At 42.0% G+C, this 16,469-nt stretch overlaps 1 protein-coding gene across 7 annotated transcripts in view; it reads right to left on the bottom strand.

The window, feature by feature from the left end:
• The window catches only part of SCUBE3 (signal peptide, CUB domain and EGF like domain containing 3), a 130,903-nt gene that overhangs the window by 53,400 nt on the left and 61,034 nt on the right, over nt 1-16,469 (bottom strand). For all 7 annotated transcript variants that reach the window (XM_075264260.1, XM_075264264.1, XM_075264262.1 and 4 more), the window contains 5 exons: nt 16,286-16,402; nt 1,956-2,078; nt 1,610-1,726; nt 930-1,052; nt 701-817 (listed from right to left, as the gene is read on the bottom strand). In XM_075264260.1, coding sequence (XP_075120361.1) covers nt 701-817; nt 930-1,052; nt 1,610-1,726; nt 1,956-2,078; nt 16,286-16,402 — 597 coding nt within the window. The remainder of the gene's footprint in view (nt 1-700; nt 818-929; nt 1,053-1,609; nt 1,727-1,955; nt 2,079-16,285; nt 16,403-16,469) is intronic.

The raw sequence follows: 16,469 nt of genomic DNA, 5'->3' as shown, positions 1-16,469 counted from the left end.
ATTATACCTACAGGAAAACCGCTGGTGGTTCCATTGGTATAATTGACAAGCTGCAATTTCCAAAATCGCAAAAGTTTTGGAAATTCAGAGTGTTCGCTCTGCGTGTTTTTCTGCAAAGTGGGGATGGGTTTCATTAGAATTCCATCGACTTTGCTGTGACTTTAAAACACTTTTTTTTTCTGTGGCGTTTCTGCCAAACCATGGCGTTTAAACCACATGGGGGCACAGCCTTAGGTTGAGTTCAGGTGGTGCTTTTTCAGTAACTCAATGCTTTTTTTTCAACTTCAATAATAAGTAGCACATTTTGAGGGTGGGTTTATGCAGTACTTTTTACTGAAAAACTACATGCGAGTTTTAATTGCAGCAATGAGCAACACACGTTATTATGAATGTCACCTGGATACTAGAGCACATTAAATTGAAAATCTCTGGTCTGCATGTTTTTTGAACTGCAGTAAAATGAGTAGCACATGTCATTTTAAGTCAACGGAGCCAGTGACACCTACTGAATCCATGGTATACCAGGCAGCTCCTGATTTAACCCACTCCATTCTAGTGTGGTTGAGTGTAGAATGGGGAGGTTAAAATCAGGTGCGTCGTGGAGCCAGTATGTGCGGAAAGGAAAATATGAAAAAAGTTGCCAAAAATTAAAGTTCAAAGTACCCTGTATCCTGTAGGGGTTAAGAGTCTTAGGAGTTACCTGGCAGTAGCACAGTCTTTGAACTACACGTGAGAGAGCAGGTATCCTTCTTTCCATTGCGATTGCAAGCCAAGGAAGCACGAGATGGTGGTCCTGGTGTTGTACATCTTATCAACTCTAAATGGTAAATATATCAGCTCTACATAATCATTATGCATTTCAATACCTATATAGTATGTTGCACAATTCTTTGTAAAGTAGGTATCCACTGTCTGTACATGTCACTTACCTATACAATCTTTCTTGTTCCAATGTAGTTTAAAGCCAACAGGACAAGTACACTCAAAGCCTCCTGGAAAATTGGTACAACCAAATTTGCATCCACCTTTGTTTATGCTGCATTCATCAATATCTAAAGAATTACAACATAAGAACTTCTTACTTTTAGAAATTAATTAGGAACTATGTTGACCAATTCCCTGTTGTCAAAATTCTAACATAATTACAGACAAATAACCAATACATTAGGAGAGATTTATTATCTTCCTACCAGGAGCCAGAGTGTTGCAATTTTTTCAACCCTATTCACAACAACATTCATTGCAACCTGTGTTTTTATGCTGTCCTTATTTATCACCAGGTAGTGTGATGGGGTGAGACCATCAGCGCCAACAGACTTATTATAAGTATACAAGGTTTTGAAAAAAATCTGGTGTAAATTTCAGACAAAGCACATAGACACCTAGAGGATGTGGCTAACTGTGCACATGATTTAACAGTACATGGGATATCAAGATTGTTATGAAAAACAACAGTCTTAATAAATCATCCCAATGTTTTTCAAACATTCAACCAAGAGTGTTTTTTTTACATTTACCAGTTTACTCTCTAAAATATAAATATAAATAAATATAAATCAGTATTTCAAAATTACAATGCTTAAAAAGTAAATACAGTAATAATTTGCACCTCCACAGTGTGTGATCCCATATAGTGCATAGCCCTTATGACACAAACAGTGAAAGCTGCCAGGAGAGTTGACACAAATATGGTCACATGTTCTATCAAAGGAACACTCGTCAATGTCTGTATGAGATAAAGCAGAGAAGTGTTATAACATCGCAGGCCTACTTAAAAAAAAAAAAAAGTGTAAGCATCTTGATATGAAAATATAATCTATAAAGCTAAAAGGTTACACCTCATGGGTTTAGAAAATAGCATGCTCATTTATTAGCATTAATAATCCTAACATTTGAGAAAGGGTTTTCAAAAATTAGATAATCCCTTTAAAACATTATAGTATAGAAAAACTTACCTTGACATCCTCTTTCATTAATGAGCAATTTATAGCCCTTTTTACAACCACATTCAAAGCTGCCTACAGAGTTACGGCAGTTTTGATCACAGCCTCCATTATTTACACGGCACTCATCAATATCTGCAAATAAAAATAATATTCATCATTGCTCAACTATAATATAACTAAATATAAAGTGCAGAAATATGACATTTGCTTGTTTCCACTATTATTATTATATATTTATATTTCCATAAAAAGGAGAATGTCTTTGCAATTACAAGAGATCCTGCAACAAAGGGTTTATTCATTGGTGCCAGGGGCAGTGTTTCCCAACCTTTTCAGGGTCAGGGAACCCCTGTAAAAAAATAATTTCCTCTGGACACTCATACTAAATAATTTTTACCAAAAGACAAAGAAAGTCATATGGATGCAGATAATCCTATTAATATTATAAATGTGAAAGTTTGTGAGTTTGGATGTTTGTGGGTTTGTGTGTTTGGATGTTTGTTACTCAATCACACCTGAAATGGCTGATTAGATTTCTTAGATATTTCACACACACCTACATATTGGCCAGGAACGGGTAATAGGCTACTTTAAAAGTGTGTCACACACCCCAAAACGCCACTGCGACCCTCAAAAGTTGTCTCCGGCTCCACGTCGCCCCTGCCATGATGTCAACACAGGTTGTTATATGCAGCTCCTATTGGTGGAGGCCGGTGTGTGGGCGGGATAGGGAGACAGGTCAGCGGCCCCATAGGTTGACGCTGATATGTGGGCGTGGCCAGCACGCATAGACACTTCTCTCAACATGGCAGTGCCTCCACCACACAGCCACCTGTACACGGTCTTCCCAGCGCTGACATGCCGGCCGGCCACACACTCCCCCCATGCCGGCATAAGATGCAGCAGCGCGAACACGCCTCCAGCCCTGAGCCGCCCGTACCCGCGTACTGTGTGGACCACAACATACACGTCTTGCCAAACTACCCGCTGCTGCCGGCTCATGTTGCAGTCACCATACGCAGACCTCACCAGCATCTACAAGGTGAGTGCTGAGACTTCTGTCAATGGCACATTCCTTGGGGTGGGTGGGGGGTTCAACAGTTGGTGTGTTGGATCGGGGGAGTTGGGGGATTCAAGTGTTGATTGGGGAGAGGGGTTGGGAGCAGAGAGCCGAGGGTGAGTAGGGGGGAGGCTGATTCCACAGGTTAAATGGGGGAAGGGTGGGTGGGAGGATCACTGGTGTCACGGGTGGGTGGTGGTGAGTGCAGGGCTGGCAATGTGCAAGGTGACTGTAGGCTCTAAAGGGGGGAGGGAGTGCGAGTGGGAGGTAAGGGGGGGCTGTGGGCGCGCTTAGGTAGTTAGGAGGGAGCGGGGGACTCAGCAGCGGGGCACAGCACCAGGGTTTGGGAGAGGCCGCAAGGAAAGGGGTGTTGGGGACAACGGGCCGCGCAAGGGTGCGGGGGTTGCGGACGAAGTCGCGGGTACAGCTACTGTTGCATAAAGGCATGCAGTCATTTTCACAACCAGACTGTCACAGGCTCCTGGCTATTTTCCAAGGCAACCTGTTGGGAATCGCATGGTCGGCGGACTAATGAGTTGCAGTTGTCAAAAACATTCACTAATGCATTGTGGAAGTATGATAGCCAAAGTGAAACACACAGGCTAGCATTACTTAGAACCTCTGTAAAGTACCATATATAGAAACCAGCAAATAACTAACCCCCCCCCCCCCCCCCTGCAGTTCTGAACTAGCAGGGCCCAGGGTTTAAGCAAAGTGCAACTGTAGGAAAACATATTCAGGGACACTATCACTTTAAATGGCTTTAAAATAAGACCAAGATCATGTATGTGACCCACAAAGACTTAGAGATATCACTGGTTAAACCAGAGGTGCATATTCAAGAATAATCTGCCAAATTTATCAGCAGGAATGACTGCAGCATTAGCAATGTGATCCCTCTATTGTATATCTTACAGAAAACCATTACACTCATGCAACAAGGGATGAAAGAGGAGCAACAGTTTCCACATCTTATTCAATGTCATCGTCCTGTGTTGATGAAGGAAGATGAGGATCTGGGTTAGGGTCATTATGTTAGAGAAACTGGGAATCCTAGATTGGAAGAGGAGAAAGACTCTCTATTGTATGCAAAGGGAGCACATTATATGTCACAGGAACAGCCAGAAGAGGCTGACCTTTATCTGTTTGAAAGTGATGATGACGATGATCACGCTTGCTGAGAACACCAACAATAGCAGGACCCTAGATCCAAGCATATGCAAACAAACATGGCAGGATGTATGCTCTGCTGTTTACATAGTGATAAGTAGAGATGAGCGAGTACTGTTCGGATCAGCCGAACCGAACAGCACGCTTCCATAGAAATGAATGGACGTAAGCGGCCGGCCACCGTCAAAGTGGAAGTACCAGGTGAATCCATTCATTTCTATGGAGCGTGCTGTTCGGATCGGCTGATCCGAACAGTACTCGCTCATCTCTAGTGATAAGCATTAGAGATGAGCGAACAGTAAAATATTCAATATTTGTTTTGAATAGTCCCTCAATATTCGACTATTCAAACGAATATCGAATCCCATTATAGTCTATGGGGAAAAAAAGTTCGTTTCGGGGGAACCCAAATTCGACTCAAGAGGGTCACCAAGTCCACTATGACACCTCAACAAATGATGACAACACCTCTGGAATGCAACTGGGACAGCAGTGGAAGCATGCCTGGGTGCATATAACACGCCCAAGTCCCAGTATTACCCCAATATCACAGCCTATCAACTACACACTTTCCAAACTCAATGGAACCAATAAAGCGTATATAGCCTGACAATTGCTGTGTATCCCAGTTAAGTTTTGGGGGTACACAGCGTGGATAGCTGGATTGAGCATATATAGCCTGACAATTGCTGTGTATCCCAGTTAGGTTTTGGGGTACACACCGTGGATAGCTGGGTTGAGCATATATAGCCTGACAATTGCTGTGTATCCTAGTTAGGTTTTGGGGGTACACAGCATGGATAGCTGGATCAAGCATCTGACAATTGCTGTGTATCCCACTTTGGCGTTTGGGGGTACACAACGTGCAAAGCTGGATTGAGCGTCTATCAACTCCTCTCCCTGCAGTATAGCTCTGAAAAGAGCTGTTGTTGTTCTTCATTTTTTTCCTGCCTAGCACAATCTAATCCCTATCTAGCCCTCAGCAGATCTCTGTCCCTATGTCTCCAAGCCGCAAAATGAGACGAAGATGGCGGCGACTATTCTTATAAATCCGATATCACCTTATTTCAGCAGCCAATGGCTTTTTCCAATTTTTTTTCAATGCTTACGTTGTCGTAGTTCTTGTCCCACCTCCCCTGCACAGTTATTGGTGCAAAACAAGCGCCAGGGAAGGTGGGAGGGGATACGAATTTTTACTGCATTTGCCGCATGGAATCGAATACCTCGAACAGCCTGATATTCGATCAAATTGGAACGCCGCTCGCTCATCTCTAATAAGCATATTATGAAAATTACGGCATCCCGCTCCTTATTAGATCCAAATGAATAGGCCTAATCAGGAGTGAGTCTTGAGCCGCGGATGCCACAGCTGACTCAGCCACGGAATCCAAGGCAAGATTGGGCATGTCGTTTCTTTTTCCCGTTAGCTAGCTAGCAGAAAAAAAAGCAAGCAGCTCCTATTTGAGTCAATGGGAGCCTTTTTTGCAGGTTGATTCTGTGTCAAAATCCGCCTGCAAAAAACTCAGTATGAACTAGCCCTCAGGATGGCTTATTTCATCTGCATGGAAAGCTCCTCTGACCTCACCACAGGCGTGTCCATTTTTGATATTTGCTCCTGCTATTTTAGCACAGATGGGTTTTGTTGCCGTGTGTCAGTCCAGCCAGTGCTATTAGTCTTCTGGTCTCTAAGGGTCCATTCACACAAAGGAAAATGGTGAGGAATTTGGTGTGGAATTTCAGCGCTGAAAAAAAAAAGCCTAACATTGACCCAATGGGTTCCTTTTTCTGCTAGGAACCCATTGAAGTCAATGGGAGGCTTTTTTTTTTTTCAATGCTGAAATTCCACACCAAATTCCTCACCATTTTCCTCCATGTAAATGGACCCTAAGGAGTTAAAGTTTTTAGCTATTTGACATTCATCCTGGCCAATCAAGCTTAGGGCCTATTCCTTTATATAGTGTTTCTACCCTCTCTTTTATGCTTGCTATTGCTTTTTTGTGCATGATGGCTTTATATTGGTTTCTAATTCTACTTATATATTCGTGACCTTGGCTATTCCCTGTGACTACTCTTTTGGATTCTGATTCTGTACTTCATTGCTCTCTTGGTTTACACCCTTGGATTTCTTGACTACCTGTTCTTGTTTGTGTGTCCTGTCTGTGTTTTCACTTGCAATATAGGAAGGGACTGTAGCCCAGTTGTCCTCTGCACCTAGGGTAGTTGAAGCAAGAAGCCAGGGACTGGAGGTGGGTTCAGTATTAGCACTCACTGTCTTTATTGTTCCCCTTCTTGCCAGGTTCCAGCAGCAGCTACTGGGGAATTGTTCAACAGGTAATTCCCTAACAGGGGACATAACAATTAGTGAGTCTATCTCAAATACCATCCCTGATGAGCCAAATAACAGCCCCCCACCCCCGGGATATTAGTGGGGTTAAGTATTGCTACCATCCAATATAGACAGGGACCAGATCAAACAGAGAGCCACTAATGGCAGACTAGCTGTCAAATATAGTTTGCAGGAGCATAGTTTAATGATCCAAACTAATCTAACTTCTCACCTCATTTTCCCCATTTTTTGGGTTCCTCAAATTAAGGTAGGTATAAAGCCCAGTGAATGATGTTGCAGTAAAACTGCAGTTCCCGGAGCCCTGAAAACTAACTCAGAACCCAATCTACCAATCTTGAACACAAATCTTGGAAGGTTCGACCATCTCAATTGCTGATGTGTTAAATGATTCTGCTCTAACAGTCATTCCCAGATTGTGCAAATCATTGCCCCCGCCTTATCTGGCATCCTGCCTGCAGGAACTACTCCGCATTCACAATATGGAGAACCTGCTAACTGAGCTGAAAGATGAAGTTGGAGCCCACCAACAGCCATCGGTCCTCTGGGATACTTTCTACTACTCTGCTGACTTTCAGTCCGTTTTTGACCCCTCTCCCTCATGATTCCCTCGGTAACTCTTTTTTTCCTCCCTTTCATACCGTCCCTATGCCTTCTGTTTCTTACTCCCGCTCTTTCCTATACCCCTGTTCTCCAGTAGCCCCCCCCCCCCCCCCGGACTCTAGGGCAGGTGACTCCTCCATCCTTCCCCATATTTCTAGTTGGGTTATACACTTTCATCCTTTATTTTGATTGTTTCATTTTTTGATATAATGTTTAAGGGAGCGTTCACACTACCATCGGTGTCCGACATGTAGTGTCCGCTCCTAGTGTCCGCTCAAAATCTGTCACGGACACTAGGAGCGGACACTAGATGTGTCCGTGACACCTGTCATTCACTTGAATGGGCATCGGGTGCGTTCTTTTGCACTCCGTGCCCGTCCTTCTCTGTCCGCAAGAGAAGATGTCCGACTTCTGAAGCGGACAGAAAAACCCTGCATGCAGGGTTCTTCTGTCCGCTTGAGAAGTCGGACATCTTCTCTTGCGGACAGGGAAGGACGGGCACGGAGTGCAAAAGAACGCACCCGATGCCCATTCAAGTGAATGACAGGTGTCACGGACACATCTAGTGTCCGCTCCTAGTGTCCGTGACAGATTTTGAGCAGACACTAGGAGCGGACACTACATGTCGGACACCGACGGTAGTGTGAACGCCCCCTAACTCTGCTGTGTCAGAGTATTTGCTTGTCACCTCCCCCTTTCCACCTCACTTATCCTCTCAACAATTGTACCTCCGACGTCCCTCTTCTACCCTTCTCCCTCCCCCCCAAATCAGTGGTGATTTATGTTTTTTCCTTTTGTGCAAAGATTTAACAAGAACTTTAAATGAAAATAAATAAATTAATAAAAGATTCATGTAGGCAGTAACCTTAGACATGCCATGAAGTGTAGTGTGCCTTTAAGGTGGATTTCAAGTTAGTACTCAATATGTAAGTAAGAGTGTCTTACAATACTTGGAGAGAATATCTTCCCTTAGGATCAAAATCTCTTTCTTCTATTTGTTAGGAAGAACTGAGGCAAGTCCTACAAGATTACTCTTGCCCAATGGATTGAAATCCAGAACCCAATAAGCCTACTGCTTTATTGAACTGCCTGCTCCAACAGAGATAAAGGTTAATTTTAAAGGCTATTGTATCTTCATGGGCTGAGAGGAGACAGGCATCAGTTGATCTGTAGAGCAGCCACTTTGTCTATGAACCTTTGCAAGAGATTATAAACTGGATATTCTATCTAATTCTGACACCAGTTGTGAATGCAAAGTCCCCCAGGTTTAAGTCCAGCACCTTTACATTCCCTCCTTTATACTACATATGTGACGTTAATATGTGTAGTAGTTTATACAACTGAGCTGTACCTATCTTGGTGTAACTTAAAGGGGTTTTCTGGGCAAAAAATGTTTGTGTTTTTTTTTTGTTGTTGTTTTTTTTTTGTTATAAAGAAAAGGTCTGTTAGTGCTATAAATGAGTTAATAAATGCACCCAAATACCTTTAGCAGTGTTTTGAGTGATCTCTGTATTTCTCTGGGATCTCCTGGCATCTTCTGCATTTGTTTACTGGTGTAGCTTCCTGCTGTCTTAGCTAATGCATCATGGCACTTGTGGGCTGAACTTGTAGGCTGACTCACTCCCACGTCTGCACAGTAGAGGTGGATTGTCAGCTGTAGGGACTATTGCGCGTGCCGGCAGAGTCAGAAAAGAAGGAGGAGCTGTCCCGCAGGACAAAGTCTGAAAGGAAGAGAGGTAAGTATGGTGGGTTGGAGGAGGAGTATTAATGACCTTCCGTTTCCAAAAACGGGGAAACAGAGCATCACAGGTAACCATTACATTTCCTTGGGGCGGTCACATGACTACCAAGGGATATGGGTAAATAGACATTTTTATATCTTTATATAAATATTTTTATATGTCTAAATTATGTAATTTAGAAAGTAGGCGGGGGATGGTTTTTAGAATAGTGTAGGAATTACATTTTATCCTGGACAACAACTTTAAAAGGGCAAGCTCCTGTTGAGCTGTCATGATTGATTCCTGGAAAACCAATTCCTGGTTGGAATAATTCCCTTTTTTTATATACTGTGTGTGAGCCCACTGAGGGGGTATTATGCTCCATGGGAGGCCACTTATGGGCACTGTAATGTGTGGGAACCAGAACTGCCAGTGGAAGTTAAAACAAGGGTCCAAATAGGGAGATTACCCCATTATCACCTTAGCATCCCAAATTTGACTTCTCCCTTACAAGAATCACAATTTGCATATGCATTAGTCACATTGTCAAACAATTATAGTAAGGTGGTATATACAAATATATGTGCCAGCACAATAGTCCAAAACTGCCCATCACCAATCTTACTTACAGTTGAGGAGAGATATATGGTCAAACTTTGCTCAAACCCTGCTCATATTAAAGCTCTGGTAGTCTTAGCGTGGTGAGATGCAATAAATGTCACTGACAGCAGCACTGTTAAGACTCCAAAGCACACAACTTCATAATGTTAGACCAGGGAATGGCTAGTCATATAGCATGGCTATAACACATGCTGATGAAAGCATGTGTATATGGTGATCTGAGATTGAAAGTACTGTTTTAAAGTGTACTTGTAACATCTTTGCCCGTCCAGGCTTTGGCGTCATCATCTGGCCGCATGCTTCAGCACAAGTGGTGTGTTCGGCTGTGATTTCTTTCCTTGGGTTCTTCTTGCATTGTCTGAACACTGTCCTATTCTTTCACCTTGGTAATTGCTTTTCCACCACACCCATCTCCTTCAACTTCATTTCCCTCTGCTCCTCTAATAGTTAATTTCTATCTTTCCCTGTGATTGACGGCCTATCCGCCTCTCATCTCCGGGGCGGGTTTTTCCTCCCTATTTATTCTAGGCTCACATTCACATTGGTGCTTGCTATTGCCTTGTGTGCACTTGCTTTTTTCTGTCGCTGTTATTACTTGTATTTCAATCCTTGACCTCTGGCTTTCCCTAGTGACTATTCTTTTGGACTTCGATTTGGCACTGCATTGCTCGACTGTTTCCTGACCCTTGGCTAGCTGACCTCCCTTTGTTGTTGTTCGTCTTGTCTGCGTTTTGTGTAGCACATATATAGGAAGGGATCGTCCTTGAGTTGGCACCTATTACGTAGGATAGGGCCTGGCAATAGGAAGGGACAGTGGGGGGCTTCAGCTTAGGGCTCACTGTCTCTTGTGCCCCGCCCCAGGGTTTCCAGCAGCTACTGGGGAATTGCTGTCCTAGCAATTCCATAACAGTACTATACCCAAAAGCATAGTTAATTCTTAACTGTAATGTTTCTTGAAGATTTTTTCAAGTAACAAGGAACAGGAATAAGAAACAAAGCATTACACAGATAAATCCATTGAATTGGGTAGTCTTCATACAGCAGTGCAAGGCAAACTAAATGATAAGAATAGGGACACCAGCATAAGAGAAAACCAGGAAAAGAAAGGAATAGGTAGTGGGGGGAGGAGAAAAGTCATAGACCATGTAACATGTAGTGATTGTCAATCTCGGATCAAATTGCGTCACAAGTAGCGACTGTGTTATTCAAGGAGTAAGTCATAGGATCAAGAGGAACGCCTTGTATAAATAGACAATCAGTGACACCCTTATTACCCCTCCAAAAGTCATGTATCAGGGGTCAGACCCAAAAAGTATGATAGAGTGTGCCCACAGCAGAGAGGCATCTCCAAAGACCAGAGGAATTGTGGGATTTAGGGAGTGCAAGAGAGCACTAAGAGTGGTACTAATGCATGAGAAGCTTGTAATGCACTTCCCTGGATCTCACACAAGTTGAGGAATTAGCTGCCTGGGACCAAATAATCTACCATTGAGCAGGGAAAATTGGGTGGCCCAGTGCTTCTTCCCATCTAGTCATATATCTGAATGTAGAAGAGGCCCATTCTGGACTGGTGAGAAGATGGTAAACTTAGGTGGAGAAGGAAACATATTTTTTTCTAAGATATATTACAAAGTTTCAAAAAACAAAAACAGGAGGATGTGTGATGGTATCACCTCCTAAAGTCCTTTCAACTAATCAGTGCCAAAATAAATAAATAAAGAACAATAAGTGCTCGTATTTTATTAAAGGTACGTAACCTATTGTGATTAAAAAACTACAGTCCTATGAAAAAGTTTGGGCACCCCTATTAATCTTAATCATTTTTAGTTCTAAATATTTTGGTATTTGCAACAGCCATTTCAGTTTGATATATCTAATAACTGATGGACACAGTAATATTTCAGGATTGAAATGAGGTTTATTGTACTAACAGAAAATGTGCAATATGCATTAAACCAAAATTTGACCGGTGCAAAAGTATGGGCACCTCAACAGAAAAGTGACATTAATATTTAGTAGATCCTCCTTTTGCAAAGATAACAGCCTCTAGTCGCTTCCTGTAGCTTTTAATCAGTTCCTGGATCCTGGATAAAGGTATTTTGGACAAACAATTCAAGTTCAGTTAAGTTAGATGGTCGCCGAGCATGGACAGCCCGCTTCAAATCATCCCACAGATGTTCAATGATATTCAGGTCTGGGGACTGGGATGGCCATTCCAGAACATTGTAATTGTTCCTCTGCATGAATGCCTGAGGATTTGGAGCGGTGTTTTGGATCATTGTCTTGCTGAAATATCCATCCCCGGCGTAACTTCAACTTCGTCACTGATTCTTGAACATTATTCTCAAGAATCTGCTGATACTGAGTGGAATCCATGCGACCCTCAACTTTAACAAGATTCCCGATGCCGGCATTGGCCACACAGCCCCAAAGCATGATGGAACCTCCACCAAATTTTACAGTGGGTAGCATGTGTTTTTCTTGGAATGCTGTTTCTTTTTGGACGCCATGCATAACGCCTTTTTTTATAACCAAACAACTCAATTTTTGTTTCCAAAATGAAGCTGCCTTGTCCAAATGTGCTTTTTCATACCTCAGGCAACTCTATTTGTGGCATACGTGCAGAAACGGCTTCTTTCTCATCACTCTCCCATACAGCTTCTATTTGTGCAAAGTGCGCTGTATAGTTGACCGATGCACAGTGACACCATCTGCAGCAAGATGATGCTGCAGCTCTTTGGAGGTGGTCTGTGGATTGTCCTTGACTGTTCTCACCATTCTTCTTCTCTGCCTTTCTGATATTTTTCTTGGCCTGCCACTTCTGGGCTTAACAAGAACTGTCCCTGTGGTCTTCCATTTCCTTACTATGTTCCTCACAGTGGAAACTGACAGGTTAAATCTCTGAGACAACGTTTTGTATCCTTCCCCTGAACAACTATGTTGAACAATCTTTGTTTTCAGATCATTTGAGAGCGGGCTGTCCATGTTCGGCGACCATCAAACTTAACTGAACTTGAATTGTTTTGTAGAAAGAAATGGTCCAAAATACCTTCATCCAGGATCCAGGAACTGATTAAAAGCTACAGGAAGCGACTAGAGGCTGTTATCTTTGCAAAAGGAGGATGTACTAAATATTAATGTCACTTTTCTGTTGAGGTGCCCATATTTTTGCACCGGTCAAATTTTGGTTTAATGCATATTGCGCATTTTCTGTTAGTACAATAAACCTCATTTCAATCCTGAAATATTACTGTGTCCATCAGTTATTAGATATATCAAACTGAAATGGCTGTTGCAAACACCAAAATATTTAGAACTAAAAATGATTAAGATTAATAGGGGTGCCCAAACTTTTTCATAGGACTGTAAGTAAATTAAAAAATACGCTATTGCAGCGCCTGCTACTAACAATTGTTCATGGGTTTACAGCTTGGTGGCCAATGCTAATGGATTTAGGAGTTCATATAATGTGTCCATTCATTTTATCTTTTACACATTTCCTCCTTCAAACCCACATTGTTTGTCTTTAACACCTTGCTCCCCTGCAGGGATTAGTGAGATAAACTTGGGTGCAAACACTCAGTATCTGTTCACACCCATCTAATCCCTCTGTTTGTGCGTTCATCTAAAAAATGTCCTGCTATATTCAAGGCAGGACTTAATTTATGCACCTTATCTGGTGGCAAGGATCGTGCCAACTGATCTGGGGATCAGTAACCCTTTTGAATATGCCCAGACGAGGATATAAGGTAACCGCACTCCATCTGATTCATGGGTTAGTATATTCCCTTACTAACAGTTGCACTGCAGGAACTTGAGTCAAATATCACCAGTCAATTGTAACTAGTCTCCTCTTGTTATCTGCCTGCTTATTCAAAGACCCTGCCATCCTTCAAGTATAAAATAACTTTTCCCTGTCATATCCCCTCTTGCCCTACATGTTTCGCCATTAAATATAGCTCTTCAGGGGCTTCAGATATACGGGTTCATTAGGGACAAATAGATGGAGCAGACAGCAGACGGCCATGGTTGGGTTCAACAGGAGCCATAGGGACGAGACGATGCGGGGACTGCAGGGCCTGTACATGTGTGGATCAGAACAAACATTATTACAATAACTCCCTAAAAAAATGGATGCAGGTTAAATGTCTGGCAACCTGCAGGACAAGAGGAGTACTTTACCTATTGACCTGTATATGCAACAAACAATATATAGGAAAGACAAACAGGGAATTAAGAAGAAGAATCCTGGAGCACGTAGGAGATATAAACAGGGGCGCTGATACCACAGTTGCCAACCATGTAAACAGACATCATGAAGGAGTACCTACGAGCATTAAATTTAAAGTGTTGGAAATAGTCAAACCATCAGCCCGGGGGGGAATTTTGAAAAGAAAATCCTACAAAGAGAAAGTCGGTGGATATTTAATCTAAAAACCCTAAAACCAGAAGGACTCAGTGAGGACTTATCCTTTCATTCATTCCTGATGTAAAAGTACTCTTTTTTAGTTTTTTCATTCGTTCCTGATGTAATAGCATTCTTCTAATAAAATATGAAACATTCTGGAATAGATGCATACAGCTTTCACAGTTGATAAAGAATGATCCTAGATATAGTTAATAAGTACACAACCATCAAATAGAGGGGGTATATTCAGCCTTTAATAGCATTACACAGGCAAAGACCTAACGAACATACTTGGTAATAAACCAACTCATACATGTAGATGGTATGAATATTGATCAGAATGGTTATGTGGAAACGGTGACATAGCTGTGATAAAGGGAAGTACCCTGAAATTAATTGATGTCAGTAGTGATATGGATGGAATAAGGGAGAAAGTTTGCATCAGGTACTCTGGATAGATAAGGATAACAGAGTATATGTAAGATGGTATAATATATAGATGTGTAGATTGTAGATATGAGGAAAGGAGAGGCTAACCAAACATTGAGAATATGTGAATCCTGTATGAAATCATACTAAGGGAGCATTGAATAAATGCACGGCCGCAAACTAGCGCGGCGCATACGCTCCCCGCTCCCATTGAAATGAATGGGAGCGTGTACGGCACGCAAAGGGTCACGCGGTGTACACGTGCCAAATCTCGCGGGACGTTACGCCGTGTGAATGCTCCCTAATACAGACATTTGTTACTAGGGGTGATGGTTTGCTGCTCCCTTACATGGCCGCCGTAGTCTCTCTGTATAATCATCCTGCAGGGGTTTGTGGCAGCCGGAGGAGACGAGCAGGCACTAGGACCCAGAGATGCAGAGAACTGCAGGATCCGTGGATAGATCTGTTCGGCGGCAGGCCGCGCCCCCGGGTGGGCATGTCTTACAGCAGCGCTTGGCTATATCAAGTGCAGTATAGCCGGCCACGCCCTGCGGTCACACAGGCACCGATACAGACAGCGGGCGGATTACACTAGACGGTGGCCGTCTGCTGTCTGCTCCATCTATTTGTCCCTAATGAACCCGTATATCTGGAGCCCCTGAAGAGCTATATTTAATGGCGAAACATGTAGGGCAAGAGGGGATATGACAGGGAAAAGTTATTTTATACTTGAAGGATGGCAGGGTCTTTGAATAAGCAGGCAGATAACAAAAGGAGACTAGTTACAATTGACTGGTGATATTTGACTCAAGTTCCTGCAGTGCAACTGTTAGTAAGGGAATATACTAACCTATGAATCAAATAGAGTGTGGTTACCTTATATCCTCGTCTGGGCATATTCAAAAGGGTTATTGATCCCCAGATCATTTGGCACGATCCTAGCCACTAGATTAGGTGCATAAATTAAGTCCTGCCTTGAATATAGCAGGACATTTTTTAGATGAACGCACAAACAGAGGGATTAGATGGGTGTGAAAAGATACTGAGTGTTTGCACCCAAGTTTATCTCACTAATCCCTGCAGGGGAGCAAGGTGTTAAAGACAAACAATGTGGGTTTGAAGGAGGAAATGTGTAAAAGATAAAATGAATGGACACATTATATGAACTCCTAAATCCATTAGCATTGGCCAGCAAGCTGTAAACCCATGAACAATTGTTAGTAGCAGTATTTTTTAATTTACTTAGTTTTTTAATCACAATAGGTTACGTACCTTTAATAAAATACGAGCACTTATTGTTCTTTATTTATTTATTTTGGCACATATTACAAAGTTTCTCATAGGCACATGTATTATCCATTAGTGATTTTTTTATAATTGGTATAATTATTTAGAATGTGTGATTTGCTTGATCATCTTGAACATACAGTAAATTGTAAGTACATCAATAATACAATTTATTAGTATTACATCTATATATGATCATATTTTGTTATCTAATAGGCCAGAGGCCTATCTTGTTACTTTCATGTACAGTACATTTTTCAATGTCTCAGTTGTACTGCATGTAAGAATTAAGTAGATATACAAGAATAAACTACCTGTTCAGAGAATTAGCTTGTGCACATGTACAAGTAAAGTGACAACATCATTTATGTTCTCTTCTATTAATGTGTCCATGTGTTTAGGCTTAATCAGAAACTCTGTTTAAAATTAAATTTAGAAGGCCAGAGGCAGGGACGTACCTCTAGGGGTGCTATCAATATTTAGCACATGACAAATGGGGGCCCCCGTTGCAGATTTTGTATTGAGCCCAGAGGCTTCAAGTTATGCCTCTGGCCAGAGGAGTTATTTTAACATAAAATAAATGTTAAAAACAAAACAATATGGATGTTGAATAGTGAACAATCTCCAAAGAAATTAACAATATATAATTCTACATAACTATTTATAATATGAAAAGTATGTTCCACTAGTACTTACCTTTACAGGTTTTTCTGTCTCCTTGAAGCATAAAACCCATTGGGCAGCTGCAGTGAACTCCAGTGAAAGCATCATGACACCGACTATCACAACCACCATTATTCACTGAGCAGGTCTCTAGAAGGTTACAGAAAAAAAGATAAATAAGACCAGAAATACAAATATTTTTTTTTACTCTACTTCC

Source organism: Leptodactylus fuscus, chromosome 2 (genome assembly GCF_031893055.1).
Source record: "Leptodactylus fuscus isolate aLepFus1 chromosome 2, aLepFus1.hap2, whole genome shotgun sequence".
Taxonomy (NCBI): domain Eukaryota; kingdom Metazoa; phylum Chordata; class Amphibia; order Anura; family Leptodactylidae; genus Leptodactylus; species Leptodactylus fuscus.
The sequence above is the reverse complement of the archived record's forward strand: the minus strand, read 5'-3'. Positions and strand labels throughout refer to the sequence as shown.